At 44.8% G+C, this 25,804-nt stretch overlaps 1 protein-coding gene across 2 annotated transcripts; it reads left to right on the top strand.

Annotated features, from left to right (window-relative positions):
- The first annotated feature begins 429 nt into the window (after window positions 1-429).
- On the top strand, window positions 430-24,383 carry TBC1D24 (TBC1 domain family member 24). 2 transcript variants are annotated; one of them, XM_030460018.1, is made up of 8 exons: window positions 430-529; window positions 9,547-10,581; window positions 12,613-12,630; window positions 14,952-15,110; window positions 16,014-16,077; window positions 18,504-18,596; window positions 19,009-19,243; window positions 20,692-24,383. In XM_030460018.1, exons 2-8 carry the CDS (start codon window positions 9,623-9,625, stop codon window positions 20,844-20,846), a joined length of 1,683 nt encoding a protein of 560 aa, XP_030315878.1. In that variant the 5' UTR covers window positions 430-529; window positions 9,547-9,622; the 3' UTR covers window positions 20,847-24,383. The 2 variants fall into 2 exon arrangements, with proteins under 2 accessions (XP_030315878.1, XP_030315879.1); XM_030460019.1 differs by lacking the exon at window positions 12,613-12,630 and having other exon boundaries at window positions 464-529; window positions 20,692-24,372.
- The last annotated feature ends 1,421 nt before the right edge of the window (window positions 24,384-25,804 follow it).

The raw sequence follows: 25,804 nt of genomic DNA, 5'->3' as shown, positions 1-25,804 counted from the left end.
CCCCCCCCCCAGACCCCTTCCATCCTTCAGGGACCCTTCACCCCTCTCACCTCACAGCCCCTCAGTGTCACCCCCACAGCCCCTGTTAACCCCCCCCCCAGATCCTCCCCATCCTTCAGCGACCCCTCACCCCTCTCTGCCCCTCAGTGTTACCCCCGCAGCCCCTGTCACACACCCTCCCCAGATCCCCCCCATCCTTCAGCGACCCCTCACCCCTCTCCCCTCCCTGCCCCTCAGTGTCACCCCCGCAGCCCCTCTCACCCCTCCCTGCCCCCCCATCCTTCACAGCCCCTCCGTGTTCCCCCTCACTGCCCCCCGATCCCCCCCCTCCCCGCCCCACCTCAGCCTCAAACCCGCAGACGCCGCGCACGTGCCCGCGCTCGCCGGGGCCGCGCGCATGCGCGCTCCCGTCCCGCCGCCCACACTGCGCATGCGCGCAGCCCCGGCAGCTGCTGCTGCCCCCCCCACACCCACACCCCCCCCACGCCTCATCCCCATCCGGAGGGCCCCGGCACCCGCGGCGGCGGCGGTAAGGACGGGAGGAACCGGTACCGGTACTGAATAGCGGGGCCTGGCGGCGAGGAGTCGGCGGAACCATCCCGGATCAGCACGGCCGGGAGGGGGCCCACCCCGAGCCCGGCCTTCGCGGGCCCCTCTTGGGGGGTCGGCAGCCGTGGCTGGGGGGGGGGGGTTAGGCCCGGGGGTTGGCCCGGGGGGGTCGGGACAGGGCCCCGGGACCGCTGTTCCGATGGGGATTTGGTGGCGCCGGGGGCACCTTGGAGAGCTGTCCGTATCCCCAGTCCCCCGTGGGAGCCTTTGGATTTCGCGTGTTAATTTGTGGCCTCACGTGGAGGCTTTCGGAGGGGTTTCCGTGGGGTTTGGGCGCCTCTTGGCGTGGCTGCGTGGGTCAGCACTCCACTCGGACACGTTACTTTTTCTGCAGAATGTGTCAGAAGCTGGGGGTGAGGTGAACACGGCTGCACGGCTTGCTGGGAGCACTCACCAGCTGCTCCCAGTTTGCACCAATTCTGCCCGCTGGTCCCAGTCAAAGGTTTCTATGCACGTGGAGAACTCCCTAACCCCAAACCGGTGTCCTGCAACTTTTTCCTTGAGGATTTTAAAGTCTTTAGCACAAAAGTTGGGGCTTTTAGATGAGTTGGGTTTTCTTGTTGGCCTGTTTCTAGGAACTGGTCTTCTATGTAAATGCATATACAGCACATCCTTATGTGATGCTGTTGGGATATTGGGGCTGCCCAAATGTTATCAGCTGAACATCAGATTTAGGGTGCCCTAAATGTGCCTTTAATGTTCCTCAGCCTTCCTGGGTTTGGCAAAAGGAGAAGAGGATGCATTGTGCCTGGTTGGCTCCAGCCCCAGGAGGTGCCCAAGGGCAGCAGGAGGGGTGATAAATGAAAGGTGCTGTGTGGTTGTGAGGAGAGGGATGGGGGGACTTCTACAGACAACTGTATTATCTTAAAACTGCAGTTTTCTGTGGGAAGGTGGAGCATCTGAAAGCTTTTCTGGCTTACAGTAGGATTGTCAGAGCACCCAGGAATACTCAGAGCACAGAAGTGACATGGATCACATCTAGGGCTCTGTATTACCAGAGAAAGGTATTCCCTGTTATTAGAATTTCCTTCTTTTTGCAGTTGCCAGCAGTCAGACCATGCTGCTGAAGACTTCTAAGATGGTTTCTTTGCAGGAGCAGTGCTGATAACTCAAGTTCAAGGGCTCATTTTATCTTAGTTTTTTGTTGATTCCAAGCAATACATGATACTTACATCCTTTGTAATTTGAAAAATAGCTGTGGATAGTATGGCATAATAATCAGCTAGTTGGGATCTTTTTGCCAAATGCCTTTCCTCTCCTTAAGGTTTGAAAGTTTGCAGGTGTTCCTGCTTCTAGAATTTGAACATGAGGGAAAGCAACTTTCTGCTTCTTTTTTTTTTTTGCTGTCAATAATTAAATGCTGCCAAGTAAGTGTTTCAGACAGTCTGTACATGCATCATGGATTTAAGCACCTTTGCTCTTCCCAGCTCTCTTCTTTTATTGTGACCTTTGTTTTCTCTCCTTGGTTGTCTTTACTTCTTCGTTCTGATCCACACTTCTTTGTTCTTCTTCAATCTGAAGTCTTGAAAGAGCTTCCTTCTGATCAGCTTTGGCATTTGGACTGTAAAGAAAACTGGGGGGAAAAAAAAAAGCTATTCTGCACTAAAATTATCCTGTCCACCAACTGAAGACAGGCAAGTAAGCAAACAAACCAGTCCACACTCCACATGTCTCCAGCACCAAGGTTATTGCAATCTGATAATACTACCCCAGCCTCTGTTTACATCCTAAGTGCCTTTGCTTCAGTGTCAAAGCTGGATGGTGTTGGTGACAAGCAAATTATTGCCAACAGACCATGTCTTCTGCTTTTAGAATATACCCTGCCCTGCCTGCTAGGTTGGAGAGGCCATGGAAGGTGTTTGTGTCAAGCTGGGTGGATGCATGCTCAGAAGCAGGCATCAGAACCCTCAGAAATAGACAAAACTATGTGAATGGCCTGAAAGAAAAATAGGTATTTATATTCCATCTGTACATAGCCTTGAATTGGGACTGTGGCTGAGAGTTAAAATCCCTTTTACCTGTCTGCTTGCTGGGATGCCTTTATTGCTGAGGTTTTTTTTGCATGGGCTTTAGCCACTTATTGCTTTTTGCACTTGATGAGGCAGTCACACGACCTGATAGACAAATAGAGCTAATTGCACTTAATTAATGATTGACTTGTTTGGAGTCTCTGTGTATCAGGGAGTACAGGTTGGGGGTGACCAGTTCAGGAATCATCTCTTTAAATTCTTTAATACATGAAAGTGATGGTTTCTGTGGTGTTCACACTCTCAGGCTTTACCCTATCTCATTTTTTTTTCTTCCTCAAACTTCTAAAGTGAGAGGACAATTACAGAGTTTTCAGGCATGTTGCAGAAGACCATGGTTCTCTCTTTTCTCTTGTTTGGGTTCTGTGTATGTATTTTGCACCACTGTGGTACCTCACTGATCACTACAGCTCACAATATCAATGGTGGTTGAGCATTAGGAACACTTCTGTCACCCCAGGGCAGGGAGTGGCAGGAGGAGGTGCTGAAGTCCTTGCAGATATAAGGCCCTACACATTCTCCAAGAGCTACTGTCATTTATCTGGCCAGTAGTGAAGCACTCATTATGTGTCTGAGCTTTCAACTGTAATAAAGTACACAATAGGTTAATCACAGATGATTTAAAGATCTCATTTAACAATCAAGGAATCACAGAGTGGCTGAGGTTGGAAGGGACCTTACAGCTCATCTCCTCCAACCTCCCTGCCATGCCCAGGGACACCTCTCATCTACACAAGGTTGCTCCAAGCCTCATCCAACCTGGCCTTGAACACCTCCAGGGAGGGGGCAGCCACAGCTTCTCTGGGCAATCTGTTCCAGAGTCTCACCACCCTCAGACTGAAGAACTTCTTCCTAAGATCCAGTCTGAACCTCCTCTCCTTCAGTTTAAATCCATTTCCCCTTGTCCTATTGCTGGACACTCTTATGAAAAGCCCCTCTCCAGCCTTCCTGTGGGTTCCCTTCAGGGACTGGAAGGCAGCTCGAAGGTCCCCTGGAGTCTCCTCTTCTCCAGGCTGAACAATCCCAGCTCCTCAGCCTCTCCTTGTGTCAGAGCTGCTCCAGCATCAACTTTGAGGCCCTTGTCTGGAGTCATTCCAACAGAAGAAGCCTTTCCTAAGAATGAAAGCCTGAGATTTTAGGTCAAAACTTCTGTGGCTGTGTTTAGTATGGAGCAGTGACATCCCAAAAGGAATGACCTGGGTGCCTAGTGTGATTTGCCCTGTAGTGCATTCTTCTGTCAGATCTTTATCAGTTATTCAGGAAAATAAGAGGTTTCTAGACTTTGTTTGGAAAGAACATTTGAAAATATAAAAATAAGAATATAAATAAAGAATATTAAAGAAAAAAAAACCCATCAGGGAGCAGCTCACAAATGTTATTGATAAACTAGTATTAGAACATTATCCAGAACTGTATTCCTGGAGCCCAGCTTGTGCTGTACGTGTGGTGCCCAGGGCAAATCATCAAGAGATCAAACTCCATTTAACCTCATTAAAGTGAGCCATCCAATTCTGTGAACTCTCCCAGAAGGGACCATCACTCCAGAATGCATCAATGTGCTTCCAGTTGCTGTCCTGCATGGGATGATCCAGTTGTGTCCAGCTGGTTCTGGTTCTACATGGAGTGCCTGATTTTGGATCTGATTGATAATCTTCCTCAGCAGCACGTGGCATGGGAAGTAGCTGAAGCAGTAAATGTGACAAAGCTTGTTTCTCATCAGGAGGTGTGTGGGGACAGCACTGTGGAGTCCCATCTTATTTCCAGACCCATGTGGCAGGGTTGTTGCTGTCAGTCTGGGTTTGGGGAACACCATGGGATGTGCTGAGGGGCTCAGGCAGGAGAGGAATTGTCTGCTGGTTCTTTTATTCTGCACTTGTTACTCTCTTGCTGTGTTGCTTTGTTCTTCTGTCACGTTCTGTGGTGTAAGAAGCAAATGTCTCAGACATGACCGAGTATTCCTCAAGGGCAGGAAATCAGGGGTTTAATTTTCTCTTCCTGGGATGAGGACTGATATCTGGATGAGGCTGGAGGAAGCAGTTCTCATGATCTGCTCATGTGCCTTCTGCACAGATCAGCTTAATGAGGTCATGGAAAAGAGCAGAGAGGAGCCTTTTGCCTGCCTACATGACTGGTCAGCAGTACAAACAGCAAATGAGATGCTGCAGGGCTGGGAGCTTAGCACTGGGCTTGGTTTGTAGGGCAGAAAAACAAAATATTTGCTTTGTGTTAGCACCTTGTAAAAACCTGTGCCAAAGTCCTGGGTGTCAGGCTCTGGCTGTATCTGTTCAGTCCCTAGCAAACAGCACAATGAAAAGTGGTGTAACTGTCCATGCTGGGATGAAAAATGTTACTTTCAAAGTGTGGGGTTCTTGTTACACAGCAGCCACACTAAATTTGAATGAAGTGATTAATAAATTACCCATCTGGAGTCAAACTCAGCAAACACAAAGTTGCAAGAATACCTAAATGGAACAGGGGACAAGGTTTTCCTGGCTCATGGTAATATTTTATTTAGGGAACTTTCTTGTGCTTATTAAAAGCAATATCAAAGCACATAATCTCAGGTTTAAACAAACCTGGAATTTCTTTTAAGAAGTTTAAAAGATTCTGGATTTGAAACAAATAATTGTCCTCTGGGTTAACTGTACTGCAGTTTGCTAATTGCTGTGGTTTTGGAAGAAAAAAATAAAGCTGTCCCTAGGTGTGTTATCTTTACTAAAATTGTAGCCTTGTATTCTTCATCGTGAGGGAAAGTCATCATTCAGATCTTCTCTTTTCCTGCTGATGGATGTTTAGATGCTTTCACAGAATTTTTTTTCACAGGCAGTGCTGTAATTTGACTGTCACACTTGGCTTGGTGCTGTGTGCTGTATACAGATGAAGCACTGTTTTCAGCTCTCCTGAAAGCAGCCCAGATGACAATGGGTATGGAATGGAAAATGGAGCTAGACTAGGAAGCTGAATATTTCTTCAAAACTGAGTCACTGTTTTGAAATCATGTCAGTTCCAGTTGCCATGGTCATTGCTTGATTTTTGAATGGTAGGAATTGCTTGCTTCACAGTTTAAGCTCAGCCTTGGAAAAATCTCTGGCCTGTTTTACAGCTATTTCTGGCATATCTTCAATGTGCATTTTTCTAGTTCTACTTTGTGGTTTTCTTTTCATATTGCACTTAACTGAAGAGCTCTGTTAGAGACTGAAAATCCCAAATTTTGTGGCAGCTCTGAAGAAAAAAACACTTTTCCTCCTGGTTCTGTTCTTCTGTGTTAATTCCTACTGCTCTGTAAAAGGCTGATTAGGATAATGTCTGCTTCCCCTCAGACAAGGTATACATAACTTCCAAACTGTGTCTTTGTTATGAGTAATGCCTTTTTTTCTTTTTGTTTTGTTTTGTTTTTTGGGTTTTTTTGCTAATTTTTAAAATCCCTTTAGAGCTCTGTTCCAGCAGGAACAAAGCACTTCAGCTCTGTGCAATTCAGGTTCTGATCCATCCTGTTGTGCCCATGTCCAATTACAGGGGATGTCATACTAACATCTCTAAGGTTCTTTTAGCAAGAAGGGAAGAGGTTTGTTGCAAAATAACATTGAAGTGGGTCTTTCTGCCTGCCTTTAGCCATACTTTATATTAACTTTACACTCTGAAATGTTTTTTCTCTTCTCTTCCCTATTCAAGACTGGCTTACAGTAGCTGTTGGCACAGTGTCAGGAGATGTGCACCTGTACACTGAAGCATGCTAATTTTGTTGGGTTTGCAAGCACAGGTAAGAGCTGCTCATGCTCTGGCAGCCTTAACAATGCCCTTTTGCTTTGCTGTCTATTTTCCTTGCAGCATCTGGAGCTTTGAAAAGCATAAGCAGCCAGAAACCCTTGCAGACCCAGCAGATTTATCCCAGCTAAAGTATATATAAGACTGTAAGCTCAAATCAGGATTTCTGGCAGGCTGACTGGCATCCTCTCACCATGGACTTCAGGCAGCTCGCTGAGGAGCACATGCTCAGCAATTTCATTTGGTTCTGGAATGGGCAGTAACTCCCAGAAGGAAAAAAAGACTCTTTGATGCAACCAAATATGCCCATATCTCTGAATGGTAGAAGATAAGACAGGCAAAGAGGAAGGAGGGGGGAAAAGAGTTTACAGGAAAAAGGACAGCCAAGCTGTAACTGAGTATCTTAGAAGTTGTCTCACATGATGGATATTTTACTTTTACCCTCCCTGGTGTAAGTAGAAGCATCTACCATGGGATGGTGACAGAAGGGGGAAGATGTTGGATATTAGCAGTTCCAGCAAGCACAGGATGGTGATGGTTTCTATGCTGAAGTGACCATGAGCAGAATAGGTCACCTCTCTTTGGTCATTGCTAAATAGGATTTCATTTCTCCATGAGTGTTATTCTAGGATTGTAATTAAAGGCAATTAATTTCCCTATGATCCCCTGGTGAAGAATGACAGAAAAATGTTAAATTTCAGAGAGCTGTGATGGATTGGTGTCCTACTGTTACTGTCTGCATATCCTGAAGACATGCTCTTACCTCATGCTGAGGCATCACTTCTGAATGTCCCAAGATGTCTTGTTTTCAGAACTGAAGTTTGTTCCTTTAGTTGCAGTCTGAGGTTTAGTTTTGGACATGGAAGAACACAATTAAAAGAAATGCTGAGCATTTCTATATTGCTTTTACATTGAACAGTGATCATTCAAAAAGAGTCATGTTTTGGGAAAAAAAAACTAAATACTTTGTATGGAAGAGCCATCAAAAAGCCATTTCTGAAAGGCTCCTGCCAGGCTTTAAAAAGAGGAGTTAAATTTTGGAGTTTCAGCTTGTCATTACAAAATACCCAGATTAGTAATTAGTCAGAATGTAAAACTGTCTGAATTAAATCCAGGGCTGTCCCAGCTGATGCTAATTGTGTATTCCAAACTTCTGTCTACTTGAGACAAAATTCTTGCTTTACTTTCCTTTAGCAAAGTAGAGAGACTGAGTTATCTGTTCTTATGGTGTATCTGCTTTTTGAGTTTCAGGTCATTTTAATGCACCTGTTGTATTAAAGTCAACACTGATAAATGTCAAGTTCCAAATGTTCCTCATGCTGTGGACACAGGAAAGACTTAGAGTTCTTTGGAGGCATTGCAGTAACTGTTGTTATTGAACTGTTAAAGGTTAAATCAACAGCAGCTGACTTAACCTTTCTACAGGATGTTTTAATTGTACAGAAGAGTTTTATAGGCCTATTATTGGGATGATCTGCCCCTGCCGTGTGCAGCATCAACCACCCTGGGCTTCCTAGCTTTAATCTGGTACTGAGGAAATGCTGGCAAAGGTGTTCCAGCACTGGGCAGACTTCTTGCCTGCTGTTACTAGCACATTTTATTCACAGAATCACAGAATGTCAGAGGTTGGAAAGGATCCCTGAAGATCATCAAGTCCAATCCCCCTGCCAGAGCAGGACCAAATCTAGGGCAGGGCACTCAGAAATGCATCCAGATGGGGCTTGGAAGTCTCCAGAGAAGGTGACTCCACAACCTCTCTGGGGAGCCTGTCCCAGGGCTCTGTAACCTCTACAGTAAAGAAATTCTTCCTCATGTTGAGGTGGAACTTCCTGTGCTTTATCTTTAATCCATCCTCATCCTATCACAGAGCACAACTGAGAAGAGGTTGTCTCTTCCTTCTTGAGGCCCAGACTTCACAGATTTATACACATTCATGAGATCCCTCTCAGTCTTCTCCTCTCCAGACTAAAAAGCCCCAGGTCTCTCAGCCTTTCTTCATCAGGCAGGTGTTCCAATCCCTTCATCATCCTCACAGCCCTCTGTTGGACTCTCTCCAGTAAATCCTAATCCCTCTTCAACTGGGGAGCCCAGAGCTGGATGCAGCACTCAAGGTGAGATCTCACCAGGGCAGAGTAGAGAAGAACCTTTAGAAGAACAAATTTTATTGTTTCTCCTCTGCTAGTTTTGCACTGCAGGTGTGGACTCAGTGGTTGTAGCCATGCTGTCAGCTGGGACTCGGGTGTCCTTTGCAGCTACAACTGGCAGATGATAGAACCATGTGGTTTTGGGGACTAGAGGCCAGAAGCTGGTTTGTCAGGTCTTGGTGCTGTTGCAGTAGTGTGGTTTTTAAAATCATCAAATGGTGATCGCAGGCCCTCTAGAGGTGGTTTGGTCACAGGAAGCGTGGGGAGGGCAGGACCAGCAGTCCTGTGCAGTGCTTGATGGAAGCAGCAGTTCCACGAAGCTGTTTTAAGCCGATGTGAGCCTGTGCTGCAGTCAGAAAGGGTGGTTCTGTCCTGCCCTCATCTTTCTTCTGACACTAGTCTGGCTGGTCATACAGCTGCCCATCTTGTTTATCTGATGGAAAAGAATAATGATATCAGGTTAACAAACGCATCTGAGTGTGTGTGTGGTCACCTGAGTGCCAGCACAAAGGAGTGAGAGCCCATGGCTGGGGCTGGCAGGAGGTCAGCATCACTGGCCACACAGTCTGAGAACAGCATAAGCTGCTTGTGCTACCCTTGTAGCACAAATAACTGTGACTTCACCAGAGGATCAGAAAGAGAGGTTGATTGCACATTGACCAGGCTTTTCTCTGGGTATTTCTGAAGCAGGAAGCTTCTGTTCTCAAAGTGAGAAGTTAACATAATGGTCCATGCCTCAGCCTGGGAGGTTTGTGAGAGTAGCTTCCTATGGAGATGTCCTCAGAGTCAGCCTCTTGGCTGGCCATTGATAAATGATTTCAGTATGAGCTACTGACAGAACAGAAGAAAAGCTTGGCTTAAAGAGCCATCTGTCTTTAACTGTCCTTGCTTTAGGTAACAGTTTTGGCATTGCAGGAGCAAGTCGAACGTACATCTGTGTTCCTAAAGAAAATGGGAAATTGCCTCTTACTCAAGCCTCTCTCCTTTTTTTACTTTTGCAGGAAAAGGTGCAGGTCACTTAATGACCAAATAAGGTCTCCTTTCTCATGGTTTTTCTGCTATGGTTCTCCTGGAGCCATGGATGAATACAACCACTTTGTGGATTGGGACAAAATGGATGTTACTGCCCAGAGCCAGGACACAAAGGACCTGACCTCCGCTGAGCTCCAGGAGCTCAAGCCGCTGGCCCGGAAGGGCTACTGGGCCAAGAACCACTCTCTGAGAGCCAAAATGTACCACAAACTGATCAGCAGCATCCCGTGCCGCACAGTCACCCCCGACGCAAACGTGTACAGGGACATCTCTGTGACCATCGTTGGCAAACGCAACAGCCTTACCCTTCCCCTCCCGGAGTTTGTAGACAACAACCTCATCCCCACCTACTGCCTGAACTCAGAAGGCATCGGGGCAGTCCGGAAGATTATCTTTTGCATTGCAAACCAGTTCCCAGACATATCCTACTGCCCGGCACTGCCTTCTTTCGTTGCTTTGCTGCTCCACTACACCAAAGATGAGGCCGAGTGCTTCGAGCAGGTCTGTCGCATCCTGGCCTGCAACGACCCCTCGAAGCGGCTCATCGACCAGACCTACATCGCTTTTGAGTCCTCCTGCATGACCTTTGGGGACCTGGTGAACAAATACTGCAAGGCAGCACACAAGCTGATCGTGGCCATGTCGGAGGACGTGCTGGAGGTGTACTCTGACTGGCAGAGGTGGCTCTTTGGGGAGCTGCCCATGGTGTACATTGCTCGGATCTTCGACGTGTTTCTGGTGGAAGGCTACAAAGTTCTCTTCCGGGTGGCACTTGCCCTTCTGAAATTTTTTCGCAAAGGCCGAGCTGCTCAGCCCGTGGAGTCTCAGAGCATCCAGCAGGAAATCCGAGCTTTTGTCAGGGACATCGCCAAGTCGGTGCCTCCAGAGAAGCTCCTGGAAAAGGCCTTTGCCATCCGCCTGTTCTCCCGGAAGGAGATCCAGCTCCTGCAGATGGCCAACGAGAAGGTTTTGAAGGAGAAGGGCATCACAGTCAAACAGAAAAGGTAAAGCTCTCGCTGCCTGGAGCCCTGGTGCTCTGCTGTTCCCCAGGCAGCCACTCCTGGGTGACTGCCAGGGAAGAAGAACTCCAGGGAAGAAGATCCTGGGGGGGGGATCTCTGCTGATTTTATTTCTCTGCAGCAAAAGTCAGCAGCCATTCAGCATTGGTGAGCTTCCAAGGAGAAGTGTGATACAAGGGAAACAGAGCCATTTCTCGTGGCTCAGTCAGTGCTGAGTTTTTAATTCCTATTTTACAGGGACACTTTGCAAGGATGGGATGTCAAAAGTGGCTGTCACATGCTGGTTTTAAACTGGAGGGTGTTTTAGCAAAGCTGAAAAAAAGAACTGATAAATTACCATAGCCAAACAAATGTGAAAATTAATTCTTAAATATGAGATTATTTGCAGACAGTGTCACTTTCATGCTGCCCAGGACTGTGAATTCAGCAGTGTCTTTGGTGTAAGCAGGGAAACACTGTCACAACTGGGAACGTTTTTACGTAACTGGGGAGTTATTTCAACAGAGCAAGGAAGAAATAACTCTTATTTACATGTTGCTTTTGAAATGATTGTGACTGCAAACCTTCTGAAAGCAAACAGTACAGTGATTATAGGTAGGAGTTGACTGCTTTGTGATAGGCTCCTGTACTATTAGAGATAATAATTTTGAAAGAACTGTGGCAGAGAAGAATGAGGATACTGATCCAAAAGATGATTGCATAGTCACAGTTTTCCTCCCCATAGCCACAATGGGGAGGAAAAGCCATCTGTGAAGCTAGTAAATGAAATACTGCTCCAGTGTGATTGTGAAAGCCATAATAACAAAACCTTTGCTTATAGAAAAGGCAGCAATACATTATTCTAAACAAAATTAGCATTTTGCCAAGTCCAGATGTGTGTGCCTGTAAATATTGGTGGTGCAAGTGTGTTCTTATTCTCCTAAAGCTTTCTGTGACAGCAGAAAACTTCTCCCAACTGTTTTTGAAACCTAACTTTAAGGTTTTATCAGCTGTCCTGGCCTCTGAAGGCAGAGTGACTTCTAGAAATCTCCTGGGGTCAGTAAGTGTGATATCTGGAAGTTATTCTGGAGGGACAGCCTTTCATTTTCTCTGAATCTTTAAAAATCAAAAGGTATCAGCCACTGACAGTTTAGGATCTTAAAGCCAGTTGTGATGCCAAGATGCAGCAGTTGCAAGCAGATCCCATTCCATGGGACTGAAATACCTGCTTAGCAGATTTCAGCCTGTAAAGCAACATAAATGTGAGCTGAACCTCTTTCATGTGCCTAAATACCAGTCAGGTTCCCTCTAGTCTGTTTCAGCACTTTGTTTTTGACTCACAGTTTGGTTTACACTTAGCTTATGCTTTATTTTGCTCAGATCTTGGAAGAGTCTGCTCTCTCAGGGACAAATATTTCAAGGCCTTCAGCCACTGGAATGTCACATGGGGTGGAGTTCAGACCCTTTTATCTGGGACTCACAACCAGAAGCATTAATGTTTCCAGTGTGTTACTTTTCCTCCTGTACTGAAGTTCAGGAGAGTTGTAATATTCTTTCTGAATATATTCCTCAGCAACAGAATGAGAGCTTTATATAAATTCTAAAAATAAAAAAGTACTCAATTTTTTTAAAAAATCAGTATCCCCTGGCACAGTTCTGCTCAGTTTGGATCCCAGTGTGGGCAGATGTGGTGCTGGAGACATTGAGCTTTTCCCTGGTGCTCAAGAGGACAGGAGTGAGTTCTCTTGTGTTTGGCTTGCACAAGGAGATGATGAACAATTTTGCAGTCAGGTAGCAAAAATGAGGGAGGGGGGGAAAGTAGAATTAGGAAATATTTTAACCTGTCTGATTATTTGTTTGCCTTTCTTGTTCTTGGTGATTCAAATCAAACCTTACTTTGTTTCTCTCCAGGCTCCTTTCATTCACTTTGTGAGAGATGTAGCTAATCACTGATCTTCTCTATCTTTTTTTTTGTCTTTCTCCTTATACGTTCTCCTTCTGTCACTTCCATCCCCACTGCACCCCTCCTGTTTGCAGTCTTGCATCTCCCAAAAGGTAGGTTCAAAAAAAAAAAAACTCATTGCACTTTGCTGGTTTCTTCTGTCTTTGGCTGATGATTTGTTCTGAGGCTGCTGGCATTGCTCGTGTTGGGGCAGGAGTAGCAGGGCAGCAATTCTAACACCCAGTTGCTGTGTAACATCTCCTCAACACACACTTGCAAAGTTAGTTCAAAGCACCTGCAAAGCTGGGGGGCAAGGGACCATGGGCCCACCTTGTTGTAGCACTTCCATACAGCAATACAAGCCTGGGGTTTTTTTCCAGAATGGAAAAGCATAAATGTTAATCATAGGATATAGGTGGAAGAAAAAGTGTTGTTGGCTTTTGTTTTTTCATCTCAAGGAACATATCATCAGAACTGTGTAGACCTTGTCCCCCCTCCAGACCTGGTGTATGTCGTGGCAATAGCTGTGAGATATACTCACCTTTTTTTCTTCTTTGCAAGCAATCCATAGTGAAGATTGGAAAGAAGTTGGACTGAACCCAACTTGGCACACTCCTAAAAGTGACTCTGTGCTTGCTAGATTGTATTTATTTTTAAGTGGATTGGTGTGGTTGCTTTAGTGGCAAGAGAGTTTTCCTGTGTCAAGGAGGTCAGAGTTACTCAGCCATGTAGCATTAATAGTTAATTAAATCATTCATCAAGTGTTGGCCTGAAAAGCAAATCTTGAAGAACAAAACACAGAGGGTTGTGATACCTGGAAAGCAGAAAGGACCTGGAAAGGAGAAAGACTGCCCCGTGAGCAGGGAATGCCACAGATGTAGGGGTTTGAGTTCATGTCTTTGAAACTCTCCTGGCTTTGTTGCAGGTGCCCTGAGTTAACTTTAGTGAGTGATGCTCACTAACACATGTACTAATTTATAAAATCAAAATTGGAATTGACTTCCTGAGGTTTTCATGTCTGAAAGAACACCTTAAGGGCCTTATCAAAGCATGATTCCTGTCTTACCCTGCGTGTTGAGGATTTCACCTCAAATAGATCAGTAGGCTGTCCATTCCATCTTCAACATTTGTCAATTATTTTACCATAGGTAGAGTGTTCTGCAAGCAGCAGAAATCCTGATCTGTGCTCAGGAACAGACAGTGTGGGGTCGGGGGGACTCAGGCAGATGCAGTGTCTGCTGGCACTGACCTCAAGGCAGGGTTGGGTTTCAGGCTTATACACCACAAGGTATATGGCAATGTTATCACTCCTGCCACACATTTATTTCCTAACTGAAATTATAGTGGGTTATAAAGATAATACAGATCCTGTAAGATTTGCCCCAAAACAAGGGAGGGCAGGAAGATGTAGTTCAGTGAATCAAACCTTGGAGTGTGGTGTTTGTTCTCTTGGGATACACACAGAGCTTATCCACCATGGCAGCTGATACCACATCCTCAGCGTTGGCTTTGTCTTCAGGAGCTCTGAGGTGTCTGCAGCACATTCTGTTAATGATAGAAACAACATTCCTATGAAAATAGCAAATAAGCAACTTTATTAAATATTTAAGTTATGATACTTTTCTAAATCTATTTTCCTTTGGTATATTAACAGTTGAAGATGCTCTTTCTGACAGAAGGTTGTTCAGCAGTTCCAATGAGGCAGGATGAAGAACTGAGGAAAACACAAATACAGGATAAAATCTGAAAGAATTTGTTCAGTTCCAGCAGCAGACTTCCAGACAGTGCCAGTTGAAATTTAGTGTTCTCTTAAACTGCTGAGTTTTTATCAGATAAACCTGAAAAACCTCTGGTGTGGTGAAGGCTAAACTTAATTTTCATCAGCCAGTATAAAACAAAGTGTTGGAGTTTTTTGGGTTTTTTAGCCAACTTGTGAACTGTTCATTTTCACTGATTTACTACTCTGAAGAGCAACTACCCAACTGAAAACAATTTTCAATGCCATTAGGGAAACACTGTCAAAAATGAGAGGATGAGTACAGGCTTAGTGACTTGTAACCAGTTGCAGTTTTCTGCTTTTTTTTCACTGAGGCTGAGAGCTTTTAGGAACAAGTACTTAAGTGTAGTTGCCCAAAAAGATCACAAAAGTGTGGAAAATGTACCAACCAGGCATACAAACTCTATGGCCACAGCAGCCACAAGAGAAATGGCTCCAGGTCAGATCAGCACCTTTTGAAGTGCTGTTAAACTGCAGTAATTTTATGATCTCCACTCAGCTCAGGCTTCCTGTTGCCCCAGGCTGCAGCTTTCAGCAATAATGCATCGACCAAGGGCTTTAAGCATTCCACCATCCTTGTAAGTTACCATCCAGTCATCCAAAACTTGTTTTGTTGTTGAATTATTGTTTCTCAATGCTTTGTCTTTCCTTTCTCAGACCGAGTGTGAACTTAGCAGTCCATGCTCAGAACTTCAAGTCTGAAATTGTCAGTGTGACAGAGATGAGGGACATCTGGTCGTGGATCCCCGAGCGGTTTGCTCTTTGCCAGCCCGTCCTGCTCTTCACCACCTTGGAACATGGCTTTAGTCTGAACAGGTAAGGGAGAACTTTTCCCCAGTCCTCTCTACTGTAGGGCAAAAAAAAACAACTGGTGAGCTGTTCACTGGATTGACAAGAAGACCAAGCCTGGTCAGAACTTGGTCAGAAGGATGCTAATAGAAGTGGGATGTAAATGTGGCAAATTCCTGTTGGCTTCAGCATTTGAGCAGGATACTTCATGTGCCAGAGGATGTCAAACCATTTTAAATTGTCCAAGACTAATCTGAAAAGTCAAGCTTTGGCATCAGTTCATAGGACAAGGTGATCTGGGACTGGTTTGTTCACCACTGGGTTTGAATGGTTTAACTCAGTGGTGGTTCTGCAGGCTCTGTTGTTAGATCACCACACTCAAATTGATCCAGAGAATAAGGGAAGTAGAAACTGGAGATCCCTCTGCCTGTTGTTGTTTTCAAAATGGAATAAACCAGTTACAAATTCTCATTGCACTTGGCACAGGAGACTGTAGTTCTGTAGCTTCTTATAATGACTTCGACATCTGCAGTCGAGATACTGAAGTGGGTGCTGTCCCAGCCCTGGGTGTCTATGAGGAAAATAAGCAAAAGAATGCACTAGGTTTTCTGTGAAAACCAAAACCTCTTCAGGCACAACTCCCTTTAGGTTGCCTTAGTTCAAAATGCTGTCAAATGCCCTTGTTGTGGTAGTTGGTGGTCCAGTTATTCCACAGAGGTGTAAAGAGAGAACTGAGTAGAGGAGAACCACTTACTAATACTCTGGTGTATACAGTGAACTGTAGAAAGCATTTGCAGTTGTATGCTCAGTCTTCAGATCTCCTTCTTGGCATGCCATCAGTTGGAGGAGGAGGTGGTACCTGGCATCAAGGAGGAAAAGAACTACAGCCAGTGGTAGTTAAGTGCTAATTTTGTGTGCTCTGCACTTCAGGTTCTATGCTCACAGTGATGGACATGAACCAACTCTTCTCCTCATCAAGACCACAGCAAAAGAGGTGAGTGAGGTGACAGGCAACTGATTATGTTAGAGACAGCTACCTGGTGCTGTGTTGCAACCTACAACTGTTTGTAAGAAAAGAAAGAAGCAAAAGACATGAAATTGCTTGGGGTTTTTTTTTGGTTTTTTAACAGTGCATGCTTTAAATGGCTCCATTTGTTGATTATGGACTATGAATTCTTGAGTAAATCTTGTAGACTATAACTGAGCTCTTAGACAGACTCTCTTTATTGCTGAATCAGAGGGAGAAGCTGGGGAATTGTGTAATGAAACTCATGATTTGCAGATGATACTTCCATTTTCTCCAGGTTAGGAGGAGAGAAAGCAGCAGAATTTAAATGATATGAATCATATTGGACTGTATAACGTGGAAACAAAAACCTTAGCTTCATTTCATTCTTATTTGGGAAATAAAACTGGAAAGCTGTGAGAACCTGAGGAGTGCATCAAGGTGCCTTATCTAATCATAGAATTACAGAATAATTTGGGCTGGAAGGCACCTCTAATGGCCATCCAGTCCAACCCCCTGCAGTCAGCAGGGACACCCTCAACCAGATCAGGGTGCTCAGAGCCTCCTCAAGCCTCACCTTGAACATCTCCAGGGATGAGGCCTCAACAACCTCCCTGGGCAACCTGTGCCATTGTTCCACTGCCCTCATGGTACAGAACTTGTTCCTAACACCCAGTCTAAATCTGCTCTTCTCTAATTGAAAACACTGCCCTTCATTCTATCACCCCAGGCCCTTGCAAATAATCCCTCTACAGCCCTCTTCCTTCAGATACTGGAAGGATGAGTGTTGGTTCTCTGTTCTACTGCCTATGACAATATTGGACATTATCATGTGAAAAGAGGAGCATTAGCCTAATCTCATGTTTGGTTAAAAAGATAATGCATAAAACAAGAGCTTCCCAGAAGTTCCAAAGGAGGGCAGGCAGGTGCTTCCTGTAATCAGCACTCTTGTCTGCTCCACTGGGCATGATTTGAAAACAATCTGTGTCTCATGGTGTTTATTGCAACCTAGGGGCTTACATTTCTGCTTACTCTCCTGCAGGTTGACTCTCCATGAAAAAAACCCATTTCTAGTCTTCTTTGTATCTCCTCTACATATTATTTGCAATTTAAGTCTCAGCTTAATTATAATATTATAATATTATAAACAATAATATTGGAATGAGATCCCTTCCAACCTGACATTCTGTGACTGCATCTACTTAATGCTGATGCTCCAGGCTGTTTCCTGGTTCTGTGTCTGATTTCTGGCCCTCCCAGGCCTGCATTACCATGCCAGTGGCTTAGAAAATGCTCATGGTATCTAAAGGGAAGAGGGGGAGTCCTTATTTCTGACTTTGCTTCTTGTCCTGGAGCATGTCAAAAGTCTGGCTTTGTAAAGTGATGCTGGTTCTCATACCTCCTGCTCCTCAAAAAAAAAAAAAGTACAGAAAAGTGGGGGAGAGGGGTTGTTTGGTGGTTGTGGGTTTTGGTTTGATTTGGGGGTTTTTTTGGAAAGGATTATGTTCAACCTTTATTCATATGTCTATAGTTATATTTTAGAAGAAGGAAGATTGCCTTTTTGTTTTCTGGCTCTCATTGGGCATATCAGATTAAAGGGAGTTCTCAGCCACCTTTTTGTTTATACATGCAATTTATCTTAAAAATCTACACTTCAGGAATTGTTTCCTAGGAGCTCTGCAGGTAATGCTGGTGGAGGCTAAAGAGCAAAATCTGTTTGACCACAGCTTCTGGGGGAAAAAAAAAATGTGGGGTTGCTTTCATTCCATTCTTTGAGCTTCATTGTTCAGTCTGTGTCCACTTGGCAGTGATGCTTACTGCTGGTAGCAAGAAATTCTTCTTGCAAACAAAAGACTCCACAGGAAGGCTCAGCTCTCAGACTGGTTTTCTTCACAGGAAACAAGTGAACCCCATGCTGTTTGAATAGGCTACTTTAAATATCTGAGCTAGTTCAGCATTGGCTTAGCTAAGCTGATTTTAACCTACAGTTTGAAATGGAAAAAGCCACCAAGGCTGCTGTTTATGACCAAGAAAGTGCTCAGGAAGAAGTGCTCATACCTCACCTTGTGACAATTGGATGCCCCAGTGAGGAAGGGGAAGTTGGGCTGAACAAGTTTGGGGTGATTTGTGATTTGATCCCTGGGGTTATGCTGGAACAGTTCTCCTTAAGCCCTCATAGATGAGAAATAAATTAGGAAACTTTTAGGACTTAAGGGTACCCACCAGTAGATTAAACCTATTTTAAGAAGGCTGCCTTTAATCAGAAGTAGTTATGCTGCCTTCATCCACTCAGAGAGAGATGTTGAAAATCAAATTAAAATAAAACTTTCAGTTCTGGATTTGGAAATGTTGTTCTCTTGGATTAACACCCTTTCTTCTCCAAAGCCAAGCCACCTGAGATGCTGTTTTTTTAGGTCTGTGGTGCTTACCTGTCAACTGACTGGAGCAAGCGCAACCATCAGAAGCAGCTGAGTTTCTTTGGAACTGGGGAGTGCTTTGTATTTCGGGTGAGTAAAATTTTATGGTTGCTAACTGAAAACCAAGGCAGTACTGGTGTAACTCTTACTTCCCTTCCACATGAAGAGGCTGGGTTAGATGTCCTTCCAGTTTATCAAACTCTCTGAACTCTTTAATTAAACTGCGGAGGAGAAAATTGGCTTTGCAGTTTTGTGGAAACCCATTTTCTCCTCTGCTTAAAAGGTGTAATAAGGGAACACAGAACAGCACATCATTTCTTCAATCACCTCAAAAGCAAGGGTAGAAAGAAAATAATATCTGGACTAGAAGACATCTTGATCCAGTCTTTTCCACTGCTTTTGCTGGTGGGGCCTGAGGGGCTTGAACTGTTTTTTTCTGCTGTGCAGAGCTGTGTAGTGTGTGTGCACTGCCTAAAGCTTTGCTGTGTTCTGCCCTACACAGCTGCAGCCAGAAGTGGAACGCTACGAGTGGGTCATCATAAAAAACCCAACACTGGCAGCAGCTGATTCAGAGCCAGAAAATCATTCCTCCCCAGCTACCAGCACCCACCTCTCCAGGAGTGCCCTGCCAGACCGCTCAGATCAGCTTTCTCCTTTCTTATCAGCCCGGCACTTCAACTTGCCTTCCACAACAGCCTCCATGTTCATGGCTGGCAGCCACGAATGCATCATTATAGGTAAGAATTTGAGCAGGTAATCCTATCAGCTCTTCCTATCCCCCTTAGATATGAGAGTCACCTATAGCTAAAATATCTGGATATATGTGTATAAAATCTATTTATTTCCTATCACTAGAGTTAAAGGTGAAATATTATTACCCAACAAAATTCTTTGTGGGAAAACTTGCATATCAGGCATTTTAGAGTAAGATAGTGAGTCGTGGCTTTAAGCACAGCCACACCTTCATACTGCTTAATTCATGATGAGAAATACTTCTTAAAGAGAAACTGGCTGTGGACTGAAGCTTTTGAAACATGGGGTGAACTATAAAACACATTGATTCTCCTGGAACTTTGTTGAATGAATGGTGCTGCTGACTTTGGCAAAAAGTAAAGTTGTCACCTCAATGGGATTTACAAGGAACGGGTGTATAATCACAGTCATCCTTTTCCCAAAAAGCTTAACTCATTAGGAGAGTGGTGGTGGCCTCAGTCAGCTGGTTTCCCACCTTGCAGCATGTGCTCTCAGTGACCATAAGTTGGGCTGCTCCAGTGTCAGTGTTGGGCTGGAGAGAGATTCCCTGTGCCTGTAACTGAATTAGAAATCACTGTTAATTATGTATCACAGATATTTCAGAGGTCTTTACTGTTGAGCATATATCCCACCAGCTCTTGCCTCAGCCCTAGGTAAGAATGTCACTTACATTTACCACACATTGCAGTGTGGGAAGTAGTAAGAGGAACACAAGCTCTTGGGTAGTGGATAAGTAGAAAGTAATGTCCATGGTTCCAGCTGTGGACCAGAATTTCTACCCTTTTTTTTGGTGGAATTTTGATTCTTCAGATGTTTCCAGTAACTATTCTTGGACCATTGCCCCATAAACAATAGGGAATCTTCCTTTTTGTTTTCCTAACATATTTCTGTTTAATTTTATTTCACTTCACTGCATTCTCTGGCTGGAAGCACTGTGACTCTTGACATAGATCCACAAATAATCAAGATGCTTTGAGCAAGTTTTATAGTGCTTTGGAAGACCAAGCTGTTGCTTACTGATCTTGTTCTTCTCCCAGCTTTGATTTTTGAGTGCTACAAGAATTCTTTGGGTTTTTCTTTACTGGAGGGAAAACACATGGTTGGTTACTTCCAGGATCCTCCAGCACTGAAAAACATATCTTAAATGCAGTGTTTGAGTTAGGTTTTTAGTTTGTACTGACTTGAATTGCTGGGTTTTTTTGAATTTATTTTTTCTAAATCACCCAGTTCTGATGTTGTCATTTAAAAGGCAGGGATTTAATCATTGCTACAGATGAAGACAACGAAGGTCACTTAGGGCTTCTAGCTGTTCCCAGGAGAAAAGCTCTTAAGTTTGAGGGGATTTTTTGTTTGGTTTGATTTGTTGGGGGAGGTTTGTAGAGCAGCTTCCCATGCTAAAAACTTAACACCCTTACATTTTGTCTCTTCCCAGGAGGAGGTGATGGGCAGGCTCTTTACCTCGATGCAGATCTGAACTACGGCAGAACCAGCCACTGCGACACTTTCAATAATCAGCCACTGTGCTCTGAAAGCTTCCAGATCTCTGTCTTGGAGGTGTGGGGCTTTGGGGATGCCATGATTGCTTGATGTGACTATCAGTAACAAATCCTGAGGTTCCCAAGGCAAATTCTAAAGCAGGAGCCAAGTTAGAATGTCATTTCTGCTGGGCTCAGTGTTTTTAGTGATTACTAAGTGGTGCACTTGAGAGAAGAGCTTAGATGTTTACTCTTATTTTATTTAAGACAGGTCAAGGTGAAGTAATGTATCTGGTTAACTCCTCGGCTCTTTACCTCTAGAGATCTGGATTCCTGTTCTTTTTTTAGGTAAAACTGAAAGGGTTTCAAACCATCCTGAATAGATACAGGTCCATCTGGCAGGATAGGTTTGCAGCTTGGTGCAGTTCCTCAGAAGCACGGAGCTGGCTGAGGTGCACTGTAGATCTGTGTGCTGCTGGCACCACCAGCTGTCATGAGCCAGTAGGATCAAATGTCTGCTCCCAGGGAACACTGATGACCTCAGACTGGATGTAGAACAGTAGCTCATAAAACCATTGCCCTACTATCAGCAGACATTGTGCTGACCACTGTGTAAGTGGTGACAGCCCTAGATTCATGCCAGAGTCATGATAGCTTCTTAACCTCCTCCTTCTACCTGAACCTTGACACATTCCAGTTGCATCTCTTTGAGGAGGCTGCCTCTGAGGAAGGCATCCAGACTGGACAATGATATCTCAAAGGCTTGATTTTGTTTACATTCCTGTTCCATATCAGTATAATGACTCCAAAGTGACTCATCTTTCAGGCAGCTGAAAGCCAGAGCATATATGCAGTACTCAGAAACTTCCCTTTCTTTATCTTTCCTGGAAGCAGAAATGAAGCTTTAAATCTGAGAATAGCCATGCTGATATCCCTACATATTTGAGGAGTTCTGATACCAGAAGCTTAGTGCTTTTCCCACTAGTAAATTGAAAGGGAGGTGGGAGGGAAATCTGTGAAATATTATTCTGGGAGGGGACAAATTTCCCAGGAGAGCTCTAGATGACACTATTTCTCCATATCAAGAGCTGGATAGTCCAGAGCATATAACAGGATACTCTCAAAGCCTTGGTAGGTAGTTGGCTGGTAAGATTTGCCACAACAGTGAAGGCAAAGAGGAGCTGCTGATTTTTTTTTTTTCAGCAGTTCAAATTTTAAAATTTCTTTAGAGTGGTGGAGATGTTTCTGCTACTTACATTTGAAGTTGATTAGTAGGCAAAGTTAAAAATTTATAGTGATGGAATCTCAGCTAGGGCTTGGTTAGCTTTTCATCAATGAAAAACCATATATATCAACAACAGCCAGCTGTCCTTTCACAACTTAACCATAGGCTTGATTGAACTCAAGAGGGAGGCATAATTGAGTTATTTTTATGTATTTTGATAGGGAAGAGCATTCATATCTGTCTTTTTTCAAATTCTAGCTGATGCTGCCTTCTGTAGTTTTTGTTCAAAGCAAGCTCTAGCACTTTGCACTTGCTAGTAGCCTACAAGCTCTCTCAGACAAAATAATCACTCAGAAAATGTATCCCATTTAGAAGGTTCTCCTAAATGTAAGTGGGATTTCAGTTCTGTCCATATCTGCTCTCTTTTGAGCTTGCCTGATGTGCCCTTGAACAAGAAACAAGCAACAAAAACACAGTAGCATAAATTTCAGCTTGTTAGGTTGTCAGAAATTCCCTCGAGCTGTGTTTTGGCAGGGTTTGTGGGACTGTAGTGTAACACTCAAAGTGAAGAGGTTTGATCTACAGAACCTCTCCTGCAGTTGGCAGTGGGGATGGGAATTTCTCACTCCCCATGGCTGCTGGATGCAGTTTGGAGGACTGCACCCTGTGCTAAGCCATATCCAGGACATGCTTTCCCTGCTCTCTTTTTAGTGCATTGGGATTTGGGTGTTTGAAATCAGAAACAAACTCCTAGCTACCAAAAAAAAAAAATAAAAAGAGTTCTTTTAACTTCTCCAGGTGGCCAACCAGCCTTTCCCATGGGACTGCAGGTACACCTTCAGTCCTGGAGTGGCTGGCAGGGTGCTCTGTGTCCCTGCACTTGCAGCCTGGGTGGGTGTGCTTGGAGCACAGGTTACACCCCAAGAAATTGGAGCTGTGACCTCTGTGAGTGTGCAAATGGCAGCAGGGTTGCCAGGTGAGTCTCCTCCTGCTGGCTCTTCCTCTTCATATCAGTTTTGAGGCAAGGGTCACACTAGCAAGGGGTGGTTTCAGTCTGATCCCTGCTGCAGGGCTGGCATGTTGGGATACATTTGAACAGCCCAAGCAGAGGCTGTGATAATCCAGCTAGGGAATTGTACAGTCCTGTGTCATCCTCACACAAACCTTTTGTTCAGTAAAAAATGAATGTTTCTGTTCAAGTGCAAAGTCCTCCTGTGAAGTTCTCCGTGTGGTTCTCAGACACCTTAGAGGAATAGCATAGGGAGGTGCTATGCTGTTCACATAGTGAGGTGGTTTTCTCTCTAGTAGCAAAGAGACATTTTGTTTCTGTAGTTAATGGTTGTTGTTGACCCAATGTGTATCAAAGTCCAAGTACTTAAGCCAACAGTTTGTGTTACATGCAAAACTCTTGAGGTGGGGACCACAGACTGGTTTTTAAGACAATGAGTACAATCAGCACCTTATCAGAAAGTTAAAATTAGCTGAAGTGGCCCAGCTGTGAAGTGCTTTGGTCGTGTTGTAACTCTTCACAAGTGTTGATGGAGTTCCCAGTCAACAGCAAGGCTGCCAGTGTCTCCTGAGCAGCTGCTGTGGGGCTGGAGAGCTGAAGGCCAGGCAACAGCTTCTTTCAAGAACACATTTGCTCTCCTGATAAGCCACTTTTACTTTGTGATACTATTTTGAAGGCAGAAGAAGACATCAGAAACTTGAATTTATTTTAAGTGGCATCGTAGGTGTGTCCAGGCCACAGGAACTGTTTCCAGATGTGAGCCTGGCTGGGCAGGCAGCAGCACTGTGCCCAGGAGCCCTCATCCATCACATCATGCACTTTGACGCTCCCTGCTCTGATGAAGCATGTTAATTGGCCTCTACTGATAAGGCCAGTTAGTGAAGAGAAGGGAAAACCTCCTGTTTCCTCTGTCTTGAGAGAACTGAAGTGAGGGAGGGATGGGCAGTACTGCTCTGTAAAGAATTAAACTCCATGCCAGCAGAGGTCTGTGTTCAGCCCTGGAAGAGTGGCACTTGCAGACTGAGCAACTCTTATGTGTGCATCGGGTCGTGGTGCTTTCTCCTTGGAAATCCATCCTCGTTGCTGATGGGGCCCGAGCTCTGCTGCCCACACATCACCAGAGCAGGGACCAAGATTTCTTTTTGGACATAGCACTGAGAGAGTTCATGGCCAACAGCCTGAGCCCTGGGCACCCAGCTGTGCTGCCTCTGCCTGCTCTCTGTCATGAATTTCAGAGTATTCATAGCTGAGATGAGTGTGCATGTTACCTGGGGTGATGTTATTCTTCAGGTGCGTGGTGGTGTGCTGCTGACTTCGTTTCCTACCCCCTCGTTGGAATTGCTGCCCTATGTCAATGGTATTTTTGTCACTGTGCAGAATCTTGAATTATATTAAAATGTGTTTGTGGAGGCTGCTGACTTCTTGTTCTTCATTTGTTTATGAATCACTGAAGGGAACCTACAGGAAGGCTGGAGAGAGACTTTTCATAAGTGTCCAGAAACAGGACAAGGGGAAATGGATCTAAGCTGAAAGAGAAGAGGATTAGACTGGATTTTAGGAAGAAATCTTCACCCTCATCTTCAGTATAAGGGTAGTAAGACTCTGGAACAGATTGCCCAGGGAAGTTATGGCTGCTCCTTCCCTGGAGGTGTTCAGGGCCAGGTTGGATGGGGCTTGGAGCAACCTTGGCTGCTGGGAGGTGTCCCTGCCCATGCAGGGGGTGCACTGGATGAGCTTTAAGGTCCCGACCAACCCAAACCCTTCTATGATTTTCATGGCTGTTTTCTGTGCTGCCCCTGAGGTTTTGCTGCTCAGCAACCCTGTGGCCACTAGAGGTTCCCCTTCGCTTGGGCCTTGTCTTCTTTCTCCCTCCATTACGAATAAATCCATTGCAAGCCAAAAAGTCCCAGAATTTGATAAATGTGATCTGGGCAGAGTACTTTTTTTTTTTTTTTTTTTTCAGAAACACGAGAGCAGGGAAAAGGGGTATAAGTAGGCTTCTTCCACTTAATTTCCTAAAGTGCTCTTGGCATTAAATACCATAAATCACAATTTTAGAAATATCCAAAAGACCTTAAGCTTACTGACAAAGGTAAGTTTAGGAAGACACAACTGAGGGAGCTTGAGGAGCTCAGCAATGCAGCTCTTGGAGGCAAACCTCAGGGCTGCTTGAAGCTCCAGAACTGAGCACCCAGAGGGGAAATGCTGAGATTGCTCATGTCAAGTAGTGTGAGTTCTGTGTGCCTGGAGGGCTTGATGGTGGGAAGATAATGGGTGATGTTTAAGAACTGTTTAGATGCTGCATTTCAGGAGTGGTTGTGGTAGTTGGATTATGATTGGACTTGGTGATCTTTAAGGTCTTTTCCAATCTTAATGATTTTATGATTCTCTATCTGCTGGAGGAGCCTTCATTCCTGGAAGAGGAAGGATCATGGTGCTTGCTGGCTGTGCCTTTTTTTTCCTGGATTTTCCATGCACAGACTTTTTTGTAAGTGTGACCCAGATACCTGCTTCCTTGGGAGATGCTTTCTGATGGTACAAGACTACTTCTGGCAGCAAATTGAAAAGTTTTTCTGCATTTCAAAGCACCCCTTGGGTGTTTCCAGGCTTGCCTTGCTGTCACTCTTCCCAAGCACCTCTTTGGGTCACTGAGCTTCTGCAGGGGCAGCTGGGAGAGATGTGGCTCAGCTCTTTGGCCACACTCTGGTGTCTGCTTCTGACTGTTCTCAAAGAAGCAGCTGCTCAGTTGACCCAGACTTCAGCTGGGTGTGATATCTGAGGGCATTTAGCTCCTGTTTTGCTAATCTGGTGCTGGTTGTGTAAATGTAGGTAAGAC

Source organism: Calypte anna, chromosome 14, assembly GCF_003957555.1.
Source record: "Calypte anna isolate BGI_N300 chromosome 14, bCalAnn1_v1.p, whole genome shotgun sequence".
NCBI classification, from domain to species: domain Eukaryota; kingdom Metazoa; phylum Chordata; class Aves; order Apodiformes; family Trochilidae; genus Calypte; species Calypte anna.
This window is presented reverse-complemented; position numbering and strand designations above follow the sequence as displayed.

Coding starts and splice junctions, on each gene's coding strand:
- TBC1D24 (XM_030460018.1), top strand. CDS start 9,623: ATGGATGAATACAACCACTTTGTGGATTGGGACAAAATGGATGTTACT. Junction 18,597..19,008: donor GGGAGTGCTTTGTATTTCGG/GTGAGTAAAATT, acceptor TGCCCTACACAG/CTGCAGCCAGAAGTGGAACG. Junction 19,244..20,691: donor CCACGAATGCATCATTATAG/GTAAGAATTTGA, acceptor GTCTCTTCCCAG/GAGGAGGTGATGGGCAGGCT.